The 20,128-nt window shown below is 44.5% G+C and overlaps 1 protein-coding gene across 1 annotated transcript; it reads left to right on the forward strand.

Annotated features, from left to right (window-relative positions):
• Nucleotides 1-1,407: 1,407 nt before the first annotated feature.
• LOC128736714 (alpha-mannosidase 2) lies at nt 1,408-19,579 on the forward strand. The gene is made up of 7 exons (XM_053831203.1): nt 1,408-1,522; nt 1,610-1,950; nt 2,022-2,650; nt 2,709-3,770; nt 17,389-18,445; nt 18,500-18,913; nt 18,980-19,579. The coding sequence occupies exons 2-7, from the start codon at nt 1,843-1,845 to the stop codon at nt 19,124-19,126; spliced, it is 3,417 nt and encodes a 1,138-aa protein (XP_053687178.1). The 5' UTR covers nt 1,408-1,522; nt 1,610-1,842; the 3' UTR covers nt 19,127-19,579.
• The last annotated feature ends 549 nt before the right edge of the window (nt 19,580-20,128 follow it).

Below are 20,128 nucleotides of genomic sequence, written 5' to 3' on the forward strand. Positions count from 1 at the left end.
AGATCACAGAGAACAGACTGCCAGGTAATTGACGAGAAGTGTGTAAAAAGTTTTTATGTAATCAACGAGTAATTTTACGATGGAGCACCCTTCAAGCTGTAAGTGGCAAACTAAAACCACAGAGAACAGACTAACAGGCTCGAAGAAAGTAATCGATTTTTTGTGTGTAAAATCTGCTAGTGGCGGCTTCCACACTCAAAATATTCTGCACATAATTAATAGTAAATTTCCATATAAAATTCCATATGATTATCACGCGCCGCATATAAAAACAGTCCTCCCGGAAATACATATGAAAATTATACGTATATGAATAGTATGTGCAATTATCACAGAGAACAGATTAACAGGCTCGAAGGAAGTAATCGATTTTTTGTGTGTAAAATCTGTCGGTTGCGCCCTCCAGAAATAGTTTGCCAAACGCATAAAAAAATATCCATGTACCTTTATCAATATTTCCTTGTGCTGAAGTTACATAGCAGCGATGGCAGCGTCATCAAGTTTTATAGCGTTTTTGTTTTTCCTCAGGTCCAACGGCTGTCAAAACGTTTGTTTTTTCATTCAGGTTGTACTTAGTTTCGCTCTAGGTTAAACTTTTTAGACGTCTGGATCGCCCTGGGTCTTTCTACAACCCCGCTATTATAGCAATAAACTGACAACCCGAAAACGTTTGTTTATTCTCCCGAAAATGTTTGTTTATTCAGTGGTTGGATTGAAATTAACCCACGTTAAAAAACAAGAACGGTATTAGCACAGAGAACCGACTATCAGGTAATTGACAAAAAGTACAGACAAACAGACATAACACTCGTTTTCCATTCTTCGTACCGATTAAACCATCATTTCAAATTTGAGCTTAGATGGGAATGTCTTCGTTTCGGTCAAAGTGGCGCTTTTTGACGAAAAAAGGGGAATTCCCCATAAAAAATACTTGTTACTTAGAGGGACACCCATGTTGCTATTTGATATTTGGGAATGTTGATCATAGATAGCATCATAGCAGTCAGAAACTCGAAACTACAACGAACATTGAATGGATTATTGAAGATAGCTAATTTCAGAGTGACAACTACTTGCTAGTGCTAATTGGCTAGTGGACAATTTAATGTATCCACCTTTTCGCGCGCCCAATGGCGGCTAGTGGGTACACTTTTCGACAATGTTTATTTGCTTTTGAGGACTCCGCTCACGTATGCTTGAAAGTTCTACAATAACAACTAAGGCTGAAAATATCTACTTGACGTGAATCAAGTTGCCAAAGACATGCTATCGATTTCCGAAAGTTGTACCCACTAGCCGCCATTACGCACGCGAAAAGATTGATTAACCTGATTGGTCGACCCTGAGTTGGGTCCTGCTCCTCTTGTTCAAAAGACTTATTTTGACATTTCGGCAAAAAAAAACAAACAAGAAAAGGGAAAAGAAAAAACCTGAAAAAAAACCGAAAAGTGTTTGCACAAAAGTTCTGGTAAACTGAACACTTTTTCCATCACGACCGCCACAACAAAACGTATTTTTCAAGGTATTTTTGATTGATTCGGTAAATATATGTAAATAATATTGAACATTTTCGACTGACGGCGTCGTTTGTTTTGTGATTGTTTTTAAGCGAGCAGAATACATGCCGAAGGTAGTGAAAAATACTACGAAAAAAATGTTTCTCCCCTAAACTGAGTTGGAATATTGTATCAGTACAATAGAAATATGATTGCGTCAAGAGATGTCGATCTGTAATTGATAAGCTGGGCCGAGAATACCACTGCTGTGAAAAAAAGCAAATATTTGAACAGTTTTATGTGGTTTGCGTTGATGGAATTTATTTCGAAAAACAACTAATTGAAAATGATTCGCATTCGGAGAAAGTTCGTATTCATTCTATCCGCAGTTTCACTTTTTGTTATTTTACTGCTCTACATCATTTTGAACCATTCAATTCCTAGTGAAAAACCGGTGAGTGAGAGATTAACCTATCAGAAGATAAGGTTAACAACTGATTTCCGCTTGTTCATTTATCTTCGCAGAATAATGATTTACTGTTACTGGAGGACAAAATCAAAAAGCTGGAAACTGGGTTGAATAAACACCGGCGTGAGTTCGGTGCTATGAAACAGCAGTTTGAGAGTATTCAAACCAACGGTGTTGACGGTAAGGAACAGCGAAATGATGGGGATGAATATGGTGAGGAATCCCGGCTGGATAAAGTGCCTGCTGTAGCGGCCCCCCATTTGGGTAATCGAGAAATGCTGAAGGATTCGGTTATCAGTGCCAATCGTGACACAGGGGGTAGCTGTGCTCTGCGGACCGACATCGTTCCGCAGCCGGACATCCAAATGCTGGATTTTTATGAGAGGGTTCCTTTCGAGAACATAGACGGTGGTCCCTGGAAACAAGGCTGGCGTATACAGTATAATGAAAAACACTGGAATCAGCATCAAAAACTGAAAGTGTTTGTGGTGCCACACTCGCATAACGATCCAGGTTGGATTCACACCTTTGATGAGTATTACGACAAGCAAACCAAACTAATCTTTGTTAATATGTTGCGTCACCTTGAGGAGAATCCCGGCCTGAAGTTTATATGGGCCGAGATAAGCTACTTTGCAAAGTGGTATGACGCTTTAGCACCACAAAATAAGGACATTGTTAAGAAGTATTTTTTATCGGTTAGTGGTTGGAAATGTTTTACTTAAAGCACCCTTTTCTTTTAGATTAGTAAAAAACCGCCAGCTGGAGTTTGTGACTGGTGGCTGGGTGATGCCAGATGAAGCCAATTCCCATTGGTATTCCGTTTTACTGCAATTGACCGAAGGCCAAACGTGGTTGAAGACTAGACTCAATGTGACTCCAACCTCGTCCTGGACCATCGACCCGTTTGGAGAGTCGGCTGCAATTCCTTACATTCTGAAAAATTCAGGTTTCGACAATTTGCTAATACAACGGACGCATTACATTGTGAAGAAAAATTTGGCACTGCAGCAACAGCTGGAATTCCGCTGGCGTCAGCTCTGGGATACTCGCGGCGAAACGGATCTTCTGACACACATGATGCCGTTCTATTCGTACGACATCCCGCATACTTGCGGGCCTGATCCGAAAATTTGCTGTCAATTCGATTTTAAGCGGCTGCCAAACTTTGGAGTGTCGTGTCCATGGCGAGTTGCTCCACAGAAAATCACCAATGATAATGTGGCTAAAAAAGCGGAATTAATTTTGGACCAATGGCGAAAGAAATCCGTACTCTACCGGACGCGGAATGTGCTCATTCCGTTAGGTGACGATTTTCGCTATACGCACAGTACGGAGTGGGAGGAACAGCGTGTCAACTACGAGAAGCTGTTTGATTATATGAACAATGAACCGTCGTTGAATGTCGAAGCAAAGTTTGCCACTTTGCAGGAATACTTCGATGCTCTCCGGTCCAGCATGGAGCCGGAGAAGTTCCCATCGCTAAGTGGTGATTTCTTCACCTATGCCGACGTAAACGAAGATTACTGGAGTGGATACTACACTTCGCGACCGTACCATAAACGGCAAGATCGGATTTTACTCAACTACATCCGCACGGCGGAGATGCTGCATGCCTGGCACAGCTGGGACGCGGAAGCGGACCTGGACCGACGGCTTGAGTATGCACGCCAACAGCTTTCGCTGTTCCAGCATCACGATGGAATCACCGGAACGGCGCAGAATCATGTTGTGAAGGACTATGCCAACCGGATGGCGAAGGCCATAGAGGAGTGCAAGTTTGTGATGCAACAGGCGGTTTATAGGTAAGCTTTTTGTGACTTTTTTCACCTGTGATAGATCAGCAGTTTTTAGCCACTGTTCAACTCTCGGGTCAAGCAGACGCGTTAACGCAATATCTAAATTTAGAAAGTCGATTAAAGCTTTATTATTTAATTTTGTCGCTTTTATAATCGCTGAGTGTGTCCACGGGTATACTAGAGGTCTGGCGATGGCGCACCGCGAAGATACTTTGCGCATAGATTGCGGTTATGTCCAAAAAGCTGAGCTTTGTAAAAATCCAAACCTGCATAAGTGTGCTGGGCTTGAAACAAGGTGAAGTGACGAGAATACAGTGTAACCGCAACCTCGGATGTGCCTTTGTAAAGGTCGAGCAGGCACTCGCACAAAAAATGTATGAAGAACACGACGGGAAACACGAAGTGCTAGTGAAAGGAGGGTAGAAGATTTCCCTGAGAATAACCATGGAAGATCGGGCAATAGAGGTCAATTTATTCGACCTCTCTGAAGACGTATCTGATAAAGCAATTACTAAATTCTTATCCGCTTACGGTGACGTAATCTCAGTACGTGAGCAGATATGCGATACTGATCCGAAATACGAATTCCTAAACATCCCGACCGGAGTTTGGGTTGCAAAAATGATTGTGCGACATAATATCGAGTCATGCGTGCATATTGACGACGAATGGACTTATCTGTCTTACTTTGGTCAGCGTCAAACTTGTCGACATTGCCGAAAATTCGTTCTTATCGGCGTGTCCTGCATGCAGATCGAGTCAATCGGATATACAGTATCCGCCCTCGAAGAAGCAAAAGCAGCAACAGTATCAACCTCAACAAAAGAAAACTCCAGCATCTACAATAATACCGATCGAAACACAATAGGAAAAAGAGTTCCCTTTACTCTGCAGCTATAAAGCCTGTGCTACATCGAAAAATTTCAAATTAGATGGCAATATGTGACCCGCTAAGCCAAAAGTACAGTCTTTATTGTATTGTATTGAACGGCGGTTGTTTGTGTCGGATTTCCCGCAAAATTTTCGCAATTTTATACACGTTTATCGCTAGTGCTAGTATTTATAGTTTGTGCAAAGTGTAAATTAAAGCTTTATTCGGCGTTTCATAGTCGTAACAACACTATTGGAATCTAATTGAAATCGTTATTCGCTATATCGATACTCGCGCACGGCCAGAGTTACTAAGAGCATACTTATCGGTGTTCACTTAACGCGATTTAATTTTACCTTTAAAATGACCGACTGAACCGCTTGCGATCGATGTGCAAAAATGATAAAAAAGGAGGAGGACCTCTCAAAATGCATGGGTTTTTGTGACCAAGTTTGTCACATTAAGTGCGCTGGTTTGAATGCTAATTTTATGAAATTCGTCCGGTCAAATAACAATTTGTTCAGGATGATGAAATTCGCACGTTTTAAAAGCACCGTTTCGTCCTTGGGAAACGTGATATCGGCCGTCGTAGAAGGGCAAATGAACGGAATCTCGGAGCTGAAAGACGAAATCGTGCGGCACAACAACGAGGTAGCCAAACTCGCCGATAAGGTCAATGCGGCAACCCCGATGCGAATACCAGCTCGCGATCGTCCCGCTAAACGTCGTCGCGGTGACGTGGAAACTCCGAATAAACCGATTACTGGTACCAGACTCATTGAGAACCCCGAAAAGCTTGTGGTCAGCTCCCCACCCAAGTTATTCTGGGTGTATCTCTCACGTTTCCACCCCACCGTAACCTCCGAGGTCGTCGAGCGACTTGTTCGAGATGGCCTACAAAACCAGGATCCAATTCGTGTTGTTTCACTGGTGAAAAAAGGGGCCGACCTTCAATCGCCCAACTTCATTTCCTTCAAAGTAGGCATTCCTCTGGCGTACAAAAATGCGGCCTTGAACCGTGATACTTGGCCACAGGGAATTGTATTCAGGGAATTTGATGATGCTCGAGCGAATTCAGCGATATGGCTGCCCCCTGTCGCCCCCCCTCCTTCCGCTACTCCACTAGTCCCTACGATGACTCCGGTGATGGTTCATCGTCTGTCACTCCAATGGCGCTAACTCCAGTCCCTTTAGGACTCTCTTCGACTGCAGATCTACCGCAGTAGACGGACCATAGTTTCCGTCACACCGACGATATTAAACTGCACCAAGTTCCCAGCCGACTTTTGTCAATCCGACGCTACTGCCATCTTCAGACGACCGCTTATTTCATCAAATAGCATGACACTGGGACGCTCTGTTGTTGGTATCATGGATGCCCCCGACCCTCCCCACCGTAGTCGCGCTACTGCCGCCAGCGCTTATCAGTCGTCCCGGTCCTACGTGTGAGCGTGGGGAAAGGGGCTTCCAAAACTCTCTTCACGGCAAGTACACATTTGTAAATACCCTTGCGTCCACTGACCCGTACCGTGTTTCTAGTACTACGCACTTGCATGATCCGTTAGCGGTACTTACTGAACGAACCTTTGCTGACGACACTCCGACTGCTGGACTTCGGATATTCCATCATAACGACCATGACTTCAGCTTATCACCCGGTCCGGGACGCCTACCACAACGCGATATGGAAACCCCTGATCCGCCTAGCTCAGTCGAGCCCGCCGTAGACACCGAATTACAATCGCTATCGACTCGTTCCTGCCACCCAAGTCGTCCCGGCCCTGAGTCTAGTGCTGGTGAAGGGGTTTTCCAAGCCGCCTTCCATGGCAAATATCCTATCAGTAACGGTATCCATCGCTCTGACGCATCCTCAATTCCCAGGACATCAACCGTAACAAGTATTGCTGCATCTGCCACCACGAATGTCCTGGTATACTATCAAAACGTTGGAGGAATGAACAGCTCTCTCGCTGAGTACCAGTTAGCCTTCAGTGATTGCTGTTATGACGTATACGCCCTCACCGAAACCTGGTTGAATCAAAATACGACGACAAGCCAGCTGTTTAACGATTCCTACTCCGTTTACCGACAGGATCGGTCGCGTTCAAATAGTTGTAAAAGTACTGGAGGTGGCGTTTTGTTAGCTGTTCGCTCAGGATTCAAGTCTTGCGCAGTTAATCCTCCCAACAATTCGGCAGTTGAACAATTATGGGTCGCAATTACCACTGTTGACGGAATACTCTATCTCTGCGTAGTTTACATCCCTCCCGATCGAGTCAACGACGAAAACTTGATGGGCAACCAGCTATCAATTGGGTTGTGTCGCAATTAAAGCCTAGAGATAAAATTGTTATTTTGGGTGATTTTAACTTAAGCGCGATCTCTTGACAGCGTAATTCCCACGGTTCTCTATTTCCGATCGCCTCTCGATCGTCCATAGGCATAGCCTCGTGAAAACTGCTTGATACATATAGCACCGCAGGACTTAAACAGATGAATGGGATTGAAAACGAGAATCATCGGACCCTTGATCTGTGCTTCGTTAGTGACGAGCTGTGCGTAGACTGTACGGTTACAGAAGCTCCGGTACCACTCGTAAAGATCTGCAGGCATCATCCTCCTTTACTAACGCAGTTAAAGATCAGGCCACAGCAACGCTTCCGGGATACTTCCGAAAGCCTTTCATATGAGTTTAGCAAAACCAATTTCAACGGTATGAACGATTTTCTGGGCCACGTTGATTGGGAGGAGGTTCTCCGCGATCACGACGCTAGTCTCGCTGCATCAACCATTTCTAGCATACTGGCATATGCTATCGACCAGTTCGTGCCCATCAAGTCAAAGCGCGTACTGCCTAAACCAGCCTGGGCGAACGCTGATCTCAAGCGCCTTAAAACGATTAAACGTGCAGCCCTTAGACGACACAGCAAGTATCGCACTGATGCCACGAGAATAAGATACGTAGAAACAAATACTACCTATAAACAACTCAATGATCACCTGTATAACGCCCATCAGAACAATCTGCAACGCCGTCTCAAGGCAAACCCAAAAAGTTTTTGGCGCTACGTGAATGAGCAACGTAAAGAATCGGGATTACCCTCTACGATGTCCAATGGTCTGTTCGAAGCCGACTCCGCCGCTGACGTTGCCGACTTGTTCCGTTCTCATTTCAATCACGTTTTCACCAATGAACATCTCGAACCGCAGGATGTAGCCGTCGCCATCGAAAATGTTCCTCGGCTTTCTGTACCTTTGTCGCAGTTTGTTATCTCCATTGACATGGTTACGTCAGCAGGAAAAAGACTAATAATCATCCACGGGATATGGCCCTGACGGTATCCCGTCAATCATTCTGAAACGCTGTATGGAGGCGCTAGCGGCACCGCTTGCAGCGGTATTCAACCTATCCTTGGCTACAGGCATTTTTCGAAACTGCTGGAAACAGTCATATGTTTTTCCTGTCTTTAAAAAAGGTTGTAAGCGAGTAGTCTCGAACTACCGGGGTATAGCTGCATTAAGTGCCACTTCTAAACTGTTTGAGTTGATTATTCTCCAGGAGCTTTCCCAGAGATATAATCTCGTCGGATCAGCACGGATTTATGCCTAAACGATCTACAACAACCAACTTGACTTTCTTCACTTCGTTTGTAACACGCCAAATTGAGGATGGTCATCAAGTGGACGCGATATACACAGACTTATCTGCAGCATTTGATAAAATGAATCATCAAATTGCAATTGCCAAATTTGATCGATTTGGGATGAACGAACATTTCCTACTCTGGCTTCAATCTTACCTATGTGGTCGTAGCATGTCTGTGAAAATTGGTGATCACATTTCTTCGCCATTTCCTGTTTGTTCTGGTGTTCCACAAGGAAGCCACCTAGGACCGTTTTTATTCCTGCTGTATATGAACGACGTTAATTCCATTTTGAAATGCGCGAAACTCTCATACGCTGACGATCTAAAGCTATACCACACGATAAAGCAACCACTGGATATGAGTTTTCTGCAGGAGCAGTTGGAAAACTTCGCTAAATGTGTCAAATTAACCGATTGTCGCTGAATGTGCCTAAGTGCTCGGTAATCTCATTTGGACGAAAACATTCACTATTCCAGTATGACTATGCCTTGGCAGGCGTACGTTTACTGCGTGAATCCACAGTTAAGGATTTGGGAGTTTTAATCGATGCAAAATTAACTTTCAAGGATCACATTTCATACGTGGTGGCAAAAGCTTCTTCACAGCTGGGCTTTTTATTTCGTTTCGCGAAAAAATTTAAGGACATCTACTGCCTGGAAACACTCTATTGTTCAATTGTGCGACCTGTACTGGAATACGCGTCTCCCGTCTGGTCTCCTTATTACCAGAACGAAATTCAACGCATCGAAGCTATTCAGCGAAAGTTCATCCGCTTCGCTTTACGTCATCTCAGATGGACGGAACTTACCCAGCTATAAGATCCACGAAACTTACCCAGCTATAAAAACCGTTGCATGCTGATCGGCCTGGAATTACTAGAGGAAAGACGCAATGTGGCAAAAGTATGCTTTATTGGCGATCTCCTGCAAGGTAACGTTGATTGTTCAATACTCCTCAGCATGCTGGATATCAATATACGACGCCGCAATCTACGATATCACTCGTTCCTCAGTATTACTCCAGCTAGGACGAATTATGGTCTACATGAACCAGTGCACAGTATGTCTCGTCTATTCAATCAATGTTACCATGTATTTGACTTTAATGTATCTCGAGAAACAAACAAGTATAATTTTAGACGTGTTTTATGTTAATAATCTAAACAGACGAGTATTGTAAATACGTTACTTAGTTATTTCTGTCATTGGGGTGATATTTTACCTGTTGACGTTAATAAAATAAAACAAATGAATATTTATTTCGATGGAAATCTCACGAGGCATATAATAATGCCTTTTATGCAGAACACCAACGACTATATAGTCAGCTTCAGCAGGCATACGTTGGATAGTTCCAAAATCCGGCAATGCTGGTCACCTTTACCCGAGTAAAGGTACAAATGCTCACTCCCCAGCGGCTAACGCGGCACAGGCAGTAATTAGCAGTTCGGAACCGTCAACATTTTCATTGTTGCCAGCGGTGGTAGCCAATATCAAGAGAGTGGATGGCAAACTAAACGAAGTGAGAATTTTGATTGATTCGGGAACTCAGGCATCTCTTATCACCGAGGCGTGTGTCAAACGTCTTGGACTAAAGCGGACCAACGCTAATGTGGAAGTTACTGGAGTCAACGGGGAAGTAGTCGGTACTACAGCCGGCAAGGTATCGTTGATAGTTTCATCGCGATTCGACGATAGTGATACAATTACAACGCAAGCATACGTGTTAGGAAAGCTGACAACAACCCTGCCATGTCGCGGGAAGAATCTCCAAGCAGGAATGTTTACACAACAATCATTCAGTGATAAATGTATATCAAGAATTTGATATCGATCGCACTCTACGGATGTTTTGGGAAGACCAAGAGCTGCGCAACAGCCAGCCTTTGACGGAAGTAGAGAAACGGGTAATCAACTATTTTGAATCAACATTCACACGTACGGAAGAAGGACGCTTTATCGTTAGACCAAGGTGAGTTAAAATAGGTGATCTAGTTTTCACAGTTTGTAGAAGAGAAGTGCGCGGAACGATTGGTTAGCAACCATCGACGTTGTTTATACATTCAACAGTTTCCGCATTGAAAATTTCGGTGGTCGTCAAGAGTAACCCAGCGGGGGTGAAAAACAAATTTGAACATCAGAAAACCTCTCTTGACTAACCTTGCGTTAGACTACCACTGGACGATTCACAGCAAAAGCTCGGTGAATATTTGACCGCTGCTGTCAAGCGTCTCAGAGCAATGGAGCGCAGGTTTCAGAACGATGAAAATTTCACAACGTTCATGCAAAAGTACATACGGCTGGACATATGCAGTTAATCCCAGATTCAGAGATAGCAGTCGATCAGTCAAGGTCCTGTTATTTGCCTCACCACGGGGTCATTAAGGAAGACAGTCTTACGACCAAATTGCGAGTCATATTCGACGGATCTTGTGTTACATCTTCCGGAGTATCACTCAACGATTTGCTGCTGAGTACGCACAATATCAATGCGGATTTATTTGATGCTCTATTGCGATTCAGATCGTACCCAATTGTATTTACGGCGGACGTCGAGAAGATGTATCGTCAGGTATTGGTGCATACTGACGATACGGACTATCAACGGCTAGATTCCCCGGACATGCCGATACAACATTTTCGTTTACTGACTGTAACATACGGTCTGAAGAATTCCGGATTTTTGGCTATGGCAGCATTGAAAAAGGCAGCGGAAGTATACGAGAAGCAGTACCCAGATGCTGTTGAGCGCATCAAAAAGCACACCTTTTATGATGCCAATCGTTAGTAAAGATCCGTAAACGTCGATTTGCAAAACTGAAATTTTCACCGAACGCTCGGCTGTCCAAATCTCGGCAAATTTTGCTGAGTTTTTTAAGTGTGAACATTGTTGGCTATACGATTTAAACTGGCACGATCCGTTGCCCCCGTGTATCGAGGATGCGTGGGTAGAAATGAAACAAAACTTGTGGCAACTTGTACATGTGAAAATTCCAAGATGGATGGCAAACTTTCACGGTCGTATTGAACTGCACGGCTTCCTCAGGCTGAGGAAGCTTACGCCGCAGTTGTGTATATGCGATCAATTGACGAAGATGGTCGTATTCACGTCAGCTTAATTGCAGCTAAAACAAAGGTAGCGCCGGTGAAACAGGTAACTATACCTCGGCTTGAACTCAACGCAGCGGAACTTTTGGCGAAGCTGATGAAGCAGGTAGCAGAACCGCTCGAACGTTTCCAAATTCAGCAGTATGCCTGGACAGATTCGACGAAAGTCCTGCAATGGCTTAGCAACCATTCGCGTAAGTGGAACACGTATGTAGCGAACAGAGCATCGGCTATTCTGGACATTTTACCGCGACGACACTGGGACCATGATCCTGCAGATTGTGCGTCGCGAGGAATAAACCCTTCGGAGTTGGTTGATCATACGCTTTGGTGGTCTGGACCGCTTTGGCTAGCAACGGATTCCTCGTCGTGGAAGCGCCATGTTCCACCGGAAGTTTTCGACGACGATACACTTGAGGTACGTAAACGGTTTCAAACGCTCAATACGATGATTAAGCTTCCAGGCACCTATTACGAGATCGAAAGGCAGATTCTCGAACGCAAGTCTGCTTTACATGCGGCGTGTCGGCAACTAGCATACGTTAATCGTTTCATAACCCATACGAAGGCACAGCGAAGTAAGCAACCCAAACTACAATACGCAAGGTTAACGGAACATGACGTTTACGCAAGAGAGATAGATAGCTTGAAGGGTGGTAGCGAGGTTTTTTCTAAATCGAAAATCAGCGACATGTATCGATGTCTGGACAGTGACGGAAACATGCGAGTTGGCGGTCGGTTGCAGCATTCGGCTCGTCCATTTCACATTATGCATCCCGTAATTCTACCTAAAGAACATCGCGTCCCACGACTGTTAATAGAGGAACTACACGTTCAGAATTGTCATGCCGGTCCATCGCTATTGACTGCAGCTATAAACCAATACTACTATGTGAAGGATTGCCAAGACGTGGTTAAGCAAGTGATACGCAGCTGTGTGAAATGTTGTCGCTTGAAAGCGAAGACTGCTCAGCAGTTAATGGGAAGTCTTCCAGCGGTACGTTTTACAGCATATCGTCCGTTCGCACACGTCGGAGTGGACTATGCCGGTCCCATTCTGAAACGCTGCAGTAACACGCGAAGAGAGCGATCGATGAAGGGTTATATCGTGGTCTTCGTCTGGTTATCGACTAAGGTGGTGCACTTAGAAGCAGCAGGAGATCTTACGACAGCTACGTTCCTGGGAGCGTTAAAACGGATGATTGCAACATGGTTGGAGGTGATCGACAACTCAGAGAAACTTACACAGCCTTGATGTCACACGGTAAGAATGCTGAGCGCTTTCTCAGTAGCCTCAGTATACAATGGAGATTCGTTTCGCCGTCCACTCCTCTCCAGGGCGGTATTTGGGAAGCGGCGGTGAAAAGCGCCAAGGGCTTACTTCGACCAATCGTTGGGAATGAGAAGCTGACCTTCGAGGAGTTCACTACTGTGCTCTGTCAGATCGAGATTTGCTTGAATTCCAGGCCTCTCTGCCCGATTTCATCATCACCCGATAATTGCGAAGTCCTCACTCTAGGGCACTTCCTCGTAGGACAACTGTTAAACCTGTTACGCGAATCAGACATCCCGCGAGTGCAAACGAATCGACTCGATCATTGGAAGAAGGTCCAGCGATACACAATCGAGTTTTGGAACAGATGGCGGAACGAGTACCTGGCAACGCTGCAGTCAAGGGGCAAATGGCGAAACAGACAGGAAAACATCAAACCGGGTCAGCTCGTCCTGGTGAAAAGTGACAACGTGCCGCCTTCGGCTTGGGAGTTGACCAGCGGTGCATCCGGATCAACAGCGTCGAGGCAACACAGAGTACCAACGCCCGGTACAGAAGTTGTGTCCACTTCCGGATTGAGGTGCTACCTCAAGGCGGGGAGGATGTTGGAACGGAGTATTTAGCAATCCCCTACGCGCGCAACCGGTCTATCAACCAACACTATCTGTATACAAGCGAGAAGAAAAAATTCAAATTCTTTCACTTCCAACTGTAACGTAGAGCAATAAATACGCTATTTTGTACTCGGTCAGTGATTAGTCCAGGTTCTAATAACCTCTCGATTTCCGGCTCGTCCACTGCAACAAGAATAAATTTCCGTAGCCGTCCAATGCGTCCCCGTACTTAGCAATTGTTTAACTCACCTTTCCATCGACGACACGATATTTTTTTCATGTGTGGACTCATCACTGCGACCAGTATAGTTGATCTATTGTAATATCGCCTGGGTATTTGCTGTATGACCTGCACTGCATTTCTTTTTGCTATAATCGCTATTGAATGAGCGATATGCTTATTAAATTTTATGCGTGCTTGTGTGTATTGGGGTTTACCCTTCCTTTAAAGCTCGATCTACTTTACCCACTTATTCCTCGCTGCCAGTACTATCCCATATTATAGCCGTCCTTGGCGAGGTCTCATTTGTACCTCTGACCAGTACACTTAAGCTATAGGAGGGACATTGGCACTGCCAAGAGGCTTCAGAGGATTAATATAGAATTCAGAATGAAGGAAGGGTAAATAGAGAGGCCTGAGAATAAACTCATGCTAAAGTCACTTGACATCGAATGGCTTGATTCTACTAAGATTCGAACCCACGACCACTCGCTTGTCAGCCGCCGCTCGTTTTTCTGGACCGGATGGTATTCCGTCTCTTCTGCTGAAACGGCTGAAACAGTGTATCAACGCTTTGGCTGCTCCGATGAGCCACCTGTTCAGTTTATCAATCAGTACAGGCGTCTTCCCAACAATATGGAAATCGGCTTGCATGTTTCCTGTTCATAAAAAAAGGGATAGGAGAAATGTGAATAACCGTCGCGGCATCTCTGTACTAAACTCAATATCAGAACTGTTCGCTGTATCTGTATTCGCATTCTTTAAGTAATATGTCGTAGACGATCAACGCGGCTTTATGCCCAAGCGGTCCACGACAACCAATCTTCTAGCCCTTTTGTCCGACGCGATAAAAAGTTTTGACGACCGGACGCAGACGGACGTTATTTACACGGACATTTTCACTGCTTTCGACAAATTAAACCATCGACTCGACGGTTTTACCACCAGACCTTTCACTGCTAACTCTGGAATTCCACAAGGTAGCCATCTCGGACTTTCGGTCTTCCTCGTCTACTTCAACGATGTCAACTTCCTGCTTAAATGCACGCGACTCTCTTTTGCCGACGATCTGAAACTGTATGCTAAAGTCGATAGTCCGTCCGACGCCGCGTTCCTGCAAGAGCAGCTATTGATTTTCGCGAAATAGTGCACAGATAACCGAACGCTGCTTAACTTCGACAAATGTGAAATACCTAATTGCATTCTTCTGGAAATTAAACCCTCTCGTCTTCGACTACAGGCTATCAGACGTGCCTTTACGTCGCGAAATCTGTGTCTAGTACTTGGGAATACTGCTTGAGTCTAAGCTTGACTACAAACAGCACATCGCATTTATTGTCGACAGGGCATGCAGGAATCTGGGGTTTATCATGCGGATCGCCAAGAACTTCAACGACATCTGCTGTCTCAAAACTCTCTACTGCGCTCTTGTCCGGTCCGGTCGCAGTCCGGTCCGGCTCAAAGTCGCGTCGTACGTAATGGTCGTTGAAGTTCTACCGCATCGGCGAACCAACTACAGCATTTTCAGGCTTCAGCACAATCACCGGTCTGCAACGCCATTTTAATCGCTTTATACCAAGCTTCGACTTAAATGTTAGCCGCGAGGTACTGAAAATCGATTCTGTGAATACTCAATGGCATAACAGGTTTCATGCCAGACGCCATTATAAATCGCACTGTAGAAATCACTCGACGTGGAGAAGCGCTGTGTGAACAAAGTACGTCTTACCTGTCCAAGAGTCTGCTGGAAAAGAGGCCGATACGCGTGCAATGTTGCCAATGATAATCGCGCACTGTGACAGTTTCACATGACAGCGTTGCCAACACTTTCGTCGTTAAGGGGGAAGTAGAGTGACTATATATAGAGTCCTGCATGCACCTCACATACATGTATCTCACAGATTCCTGGCACTAGCTCGTAGATTCTAGGTTAAGTGTATCAGTAGGGCCAAAAGGCCTGTCGACATTTTTATACAAATAAACAAATAAACAAATAGCGATTGTATACTATTCCCCCGAAAACCATTCCCCAAAAACCCATTTCCCAGAATCCCATTCCCCAGAAGGCACCATTTCCCAGAAAATCATTCCCCCGAATGTACCATTTTCCGGAATATACCATTGCCCAGAAAGACACTCCCCAGAACGAACCGTTCCCTAGAAAGCCAATCCCCAGAAAACCATTCCCCAGAAAGAAAGTTGGAAATAAAAAAGGCTGGCTTACAACTAGAAGCAAAATTAGAAAAAGAAGAATATGTTTTCCCGTGTCCCCAATACCCTGAATTCCACATACCCGAATGTAACACCAGCTGATTAAAGTTTCTATAACAGCAGCTTTGTCGAACTCCATAATAATATCGAATAATAATTTCGAACTGTAAATTAATTATTGCGAGGGGTATGGCTAAAGGATTGTAACTAGAGTTCAGTAAGCCTAGGAAAACGAATTTTAGACGAGGTGTTTAAGTGTCGGTCTCGTCAATTTATAAGTCTATGCTGTCCTTACTCGCTGCCGCTCGTTCGGACTAAACTAAGGGATAACACCTACTAGTCAGTAAGCCTAGGAAAACGCCCGCACCTAAATAGAGGTGGTTTCTGCGGGGAGGAGGGCACCTCTATTTAGGTGCGGGCGTTTTCCTAGGCTTACTGACTAGTAGGGGTTATTCTTTAGTTCAGTCCGAACGAGCGGCAGCGAGTAAGGACAGCATATACCCAACAATTGACTAAGGCGAATTGGTAGAATTATTGGTGGGGATGGTCACAAAGATCCTTGTACTGCACGGAAATTCACTAACGAAAGTAATTGCGGTGAATCAACCATGTAACAGTTTACCGCAAACAAAGCCCATTGAATTTTGCTTCGACGTTCTAATTATCTAGATCAAGCAAGCAGTAGCGATCGGGATAATTTTCCAGGTTGTGCCAAGGCAAACTACGCAAGGCCAATTGTTTGAACCTCTTGCGCACTCGTTCATTTTGAAGCTTCCAATAAAGTTTATGCGGAGTCCAAATTAGGCGCGCGTTGGCGTTTTCAAAAAGGGGGTAAACTAAGGTACAATACAATGCTTTTAGGCAGTGCAGGTCTTGGAAATCGTCAATTCAGTTTTCGCAATAAATTCCAGCTGTTTGTTCTTTATACTCAATCATAGTAACTGATTATCTGTTGATTCTAACTGTTTGATTAACAACACTGTGTGACAACTGTTTTTGTTTTTTAGGCAAAAAACACCTCTTGTTATTCCTTTGCCTAGGTTTACTGACCGTTAGTTACAAACCTTTAGTCCTCGTAACGATTCACAACTGAAACGGTGAGATCCTCCAAACCGCTAGAATTACAGTCGAGCTAGTGTTATTGGAGCTACTGATATTCGGCCCAGTAACGTTCGCCCGAATGATCTATCATAACTTTCTAAGTGGCTCATTCTGGGACAAAATTTTCTAGGGAACGGTAGGTTCTGGGAAGTGGCTTTCTGGGGAATGGTATTTTCGGGATAATGACTTTCTGGGGAATGGTTTTCTGGGGAATGGTATATTCTGGGAAATAGTTTTCTGGGGAATGGGTCATTCTGGGGTTTGGAATTCTGGGGAATGGATTTCTGGGGAATGGTTCTCGGGGGAATGGTATACAATCACAAATAGCACCTGCACGGGCATTTGTACACCAGAATATAACCTCAATACTCGGTGGATGGCAAAGATTGTCCTTTGAAGAACTGCTGCGACCTATTTGTGAATATAGGACCTTTAAATCGAATTAAAATATTAAAACTATATTATACATTTCATTCGTAAATGAAGCTAGCAATGCAATTGATATTGATGCCCTTTCCTTCTATTAAAACACACTAAAAATTAAAAAAAAAATAACTTGCGTCTTTTTTTTCTTCAACAGACTCCTCACCAAACCGTCTGTCTACCAGGCGGACCCGAAGTTCCAATACCTAAGTATTGACGATTCGCGAACGGTCGACGGTGGTGATATTTTCCGACCGACCATCATCATTGGCGATGAGCTCCCTATTAAGCACGTAGTGGTGCATAATTCGCTGCCACACCAGCGGGAAGAGCTGATTGAGGTGTACATTGGAAAACCATTTGTTACCGTGCAGGATGCACGGGATGGGTCGACCGTGACGGCGCAGATAGCACCGGTGTGGTCTTGGACTACTCGACCGGATGGAACTAGCAATCCGCAAGCGTCAACTACCAAGTATCGATTGCTGTTCCGCGCATCGGTTCCTCCGTTAGGGTTGGTGGTATACACCATCAAATCTTGCAACCGCATTGCTGAGAGCCTTGGTGTTTCCTACGCAAAGGTGAGCATTCTTTCACACACCCCATTTTCGGTCAATCTCAACGGTTACCCAGAAGCCGAAGAATTCGCCGATCCAAGAGAAACATCACTAAAAATTGGTGATGGTCCGGGGGCCTCGTTTAACGCTTATGGCTTGCTGAAGTCAATGTCTATCGAAAGTAGCACGGTGCCAATGCATTTGTCCTTTTTCAAATATGGAATGAAATTCGGCTCCGGCAAAAGTGGTGCCTATTTGTTCCATCCGGATGGGCCTGCCACCGAGTTGAGACCACGAGATCCGATAGTTTTAATCGTGAAAGGAACACTAGAAGCAAGCGTCACAACCGGGTTACCTTTTGCCGTACATCAGACCATTTTGCGTGGGGATGCAGTCGAAATACGCAATCTCGTGGATATTGGCGAACGGGAGAATACGGAAATTGTCATGCGTATATCGACCAACATCAACAGTGGCGAGTACTTCTACACAGATCTCAACGGGATGCAAATTATTAAGCGAAAACGGTTCAACAAGCTTCCCCTGCAGGCCAACTACTATCCGGTTCCCTCATCAATGTTTATCCAGGACGAGAACTTACGACTGACGATTCTCAGTGGGCAACCACTTGGTGGGGCTTCGCTGAAAACAGGAGAGGTAACTGTCAATTCAGTTCAAGAATATACTTTTCCTAACGATTCCTTTTTTTAGATGGAAATCATGCAGGACCGCCGGCTCTCACAGGACGACGATCGTGGTCTCGGACATGGAGTGCTGGACAACCTGCCGGTACTGCATTTGTTCCGGTTGGTGCTGGAAAGTCGTGAGTCATGCACCAAACTTGACCCCGGTTATCCGGCAGGTTTTTTGACTGCTAACGCCCATAGCGAACTACGGTCGCTGCTGCATCCACTGGAGAAGTTGATATTCAACGAAAACGAATGGACCGGACTGCTGCCCAGCTTCGGCGCTAATCATGAACCACTGGAGAGAGGAATGGAACTGGTAGCGATAAGAAATTTACCTCACATACGCCTGGGTAAAGAGAAACGGCCGTCCGTGGGGCTGGTTGTGCATCGGACCAACTTCGAAGATTGCGGTTCGGAGGCCAATGGTGAAGGGAACGTGAGTTAAAGGCTTGTATGATCTGTTAGTGGGTTATAATTTCTAATGCTGTGTGTTCTATTTTAGTTGAGCATCAAAAAGTTGTTGAATTTAAACGACGGATATGAGATCTACAGTTCCCTGCTGACGCTACTGCAAAAACAGGACCTAGTGTCATCCGATGATATCAGTCTTTGTCCGATGGATATTAAAGCTTACGTCATTAAGCGGTAAACGTGAGTAATTCTTTGCTAGCATCAATTTATTCGAGCCGTACCACAGACTATGTTTGAAACAAATGTAAAAAAAGCACGCTTAGGAGGCCCTACCGGCAGTAGCGGTAACAAACTAATTTATTGCAGTAATACTATTCATTTAAGAATAGAAAAAGAAATATTGCAACAGGCGTATACCTTACACACAGCTACTAGAAGGCTACAGTGTCACGGATGCTGTTAGCTAAACCTTACCTGATTACGACTAGGTACGTATTGGATAGAGAATTGGACGCAACTGGAATTAAAGTTGAATTGATTTCATAAGCTATGATTGCAGTGTGACAGCGATATAACTATATTATTTCAGTGACAAAGGAAAATACATTCTGAAAAAAAAACATCTTGATATGCACATTAAATCACGAAACACACACACTTAAGATGACTGTGTATTGACGACGTAACGATCTGCTGGTTGTGCTCGATAGAAGATTTGAGAAGTCCGAGGAAAAGCAAATAAGAACTGAACTTATGTTATGCGGTTACTTACCACATCGGTCGTATTGGCGAATGTGGTGTCTTGATCGAAGCTAATTTAAGTTTCAGATATTTCAAGCTTGAAACAGAGAACGATGATGCCCGCTTCATCATCATAGGAAGAAAACCAATAACGAATCCGTCAGGATAGTAAATAAATAAATAGTAGCTTTAAAAAGAAATGTTTGGTCCTTCTATATTTACGAATCCGATAATAACGGTACCAGCAGAGAAGTACAAAGACGCATTATGGCAGAAAATCTTGCTTTGCAAGGTCATACAATACAACATTCAACACAGTTGAAGGTGTGATCTGACGAGCGGGCATCGAAACGAAAGGTACAATCTTCAGCAAGAGCAGCCAACTCCAAGCCATCGCAGATGACCTCGACATCATTACTACATTATCTTGGGACGGCCGAGGCAATCTACGCCAGACTAAAAACGGAACTTATTAGGATTGGGTATAAATCAATACGTC

Source organism: Sabethes cyaneus, chromosome 1, assembly GCF_943734655.1.
Source record: "Sabethes cyaneus chromosome 1, idSabCyanKW18_F2, whole genome shotgun sequence".
NCBI classification, from domain to species: domain Eukaryota; kingdom Metazoa; phylum Arthropoda; class Insecta; order Diptera; family Culicidae; genus Sabethes; species Sabethes cyaneus.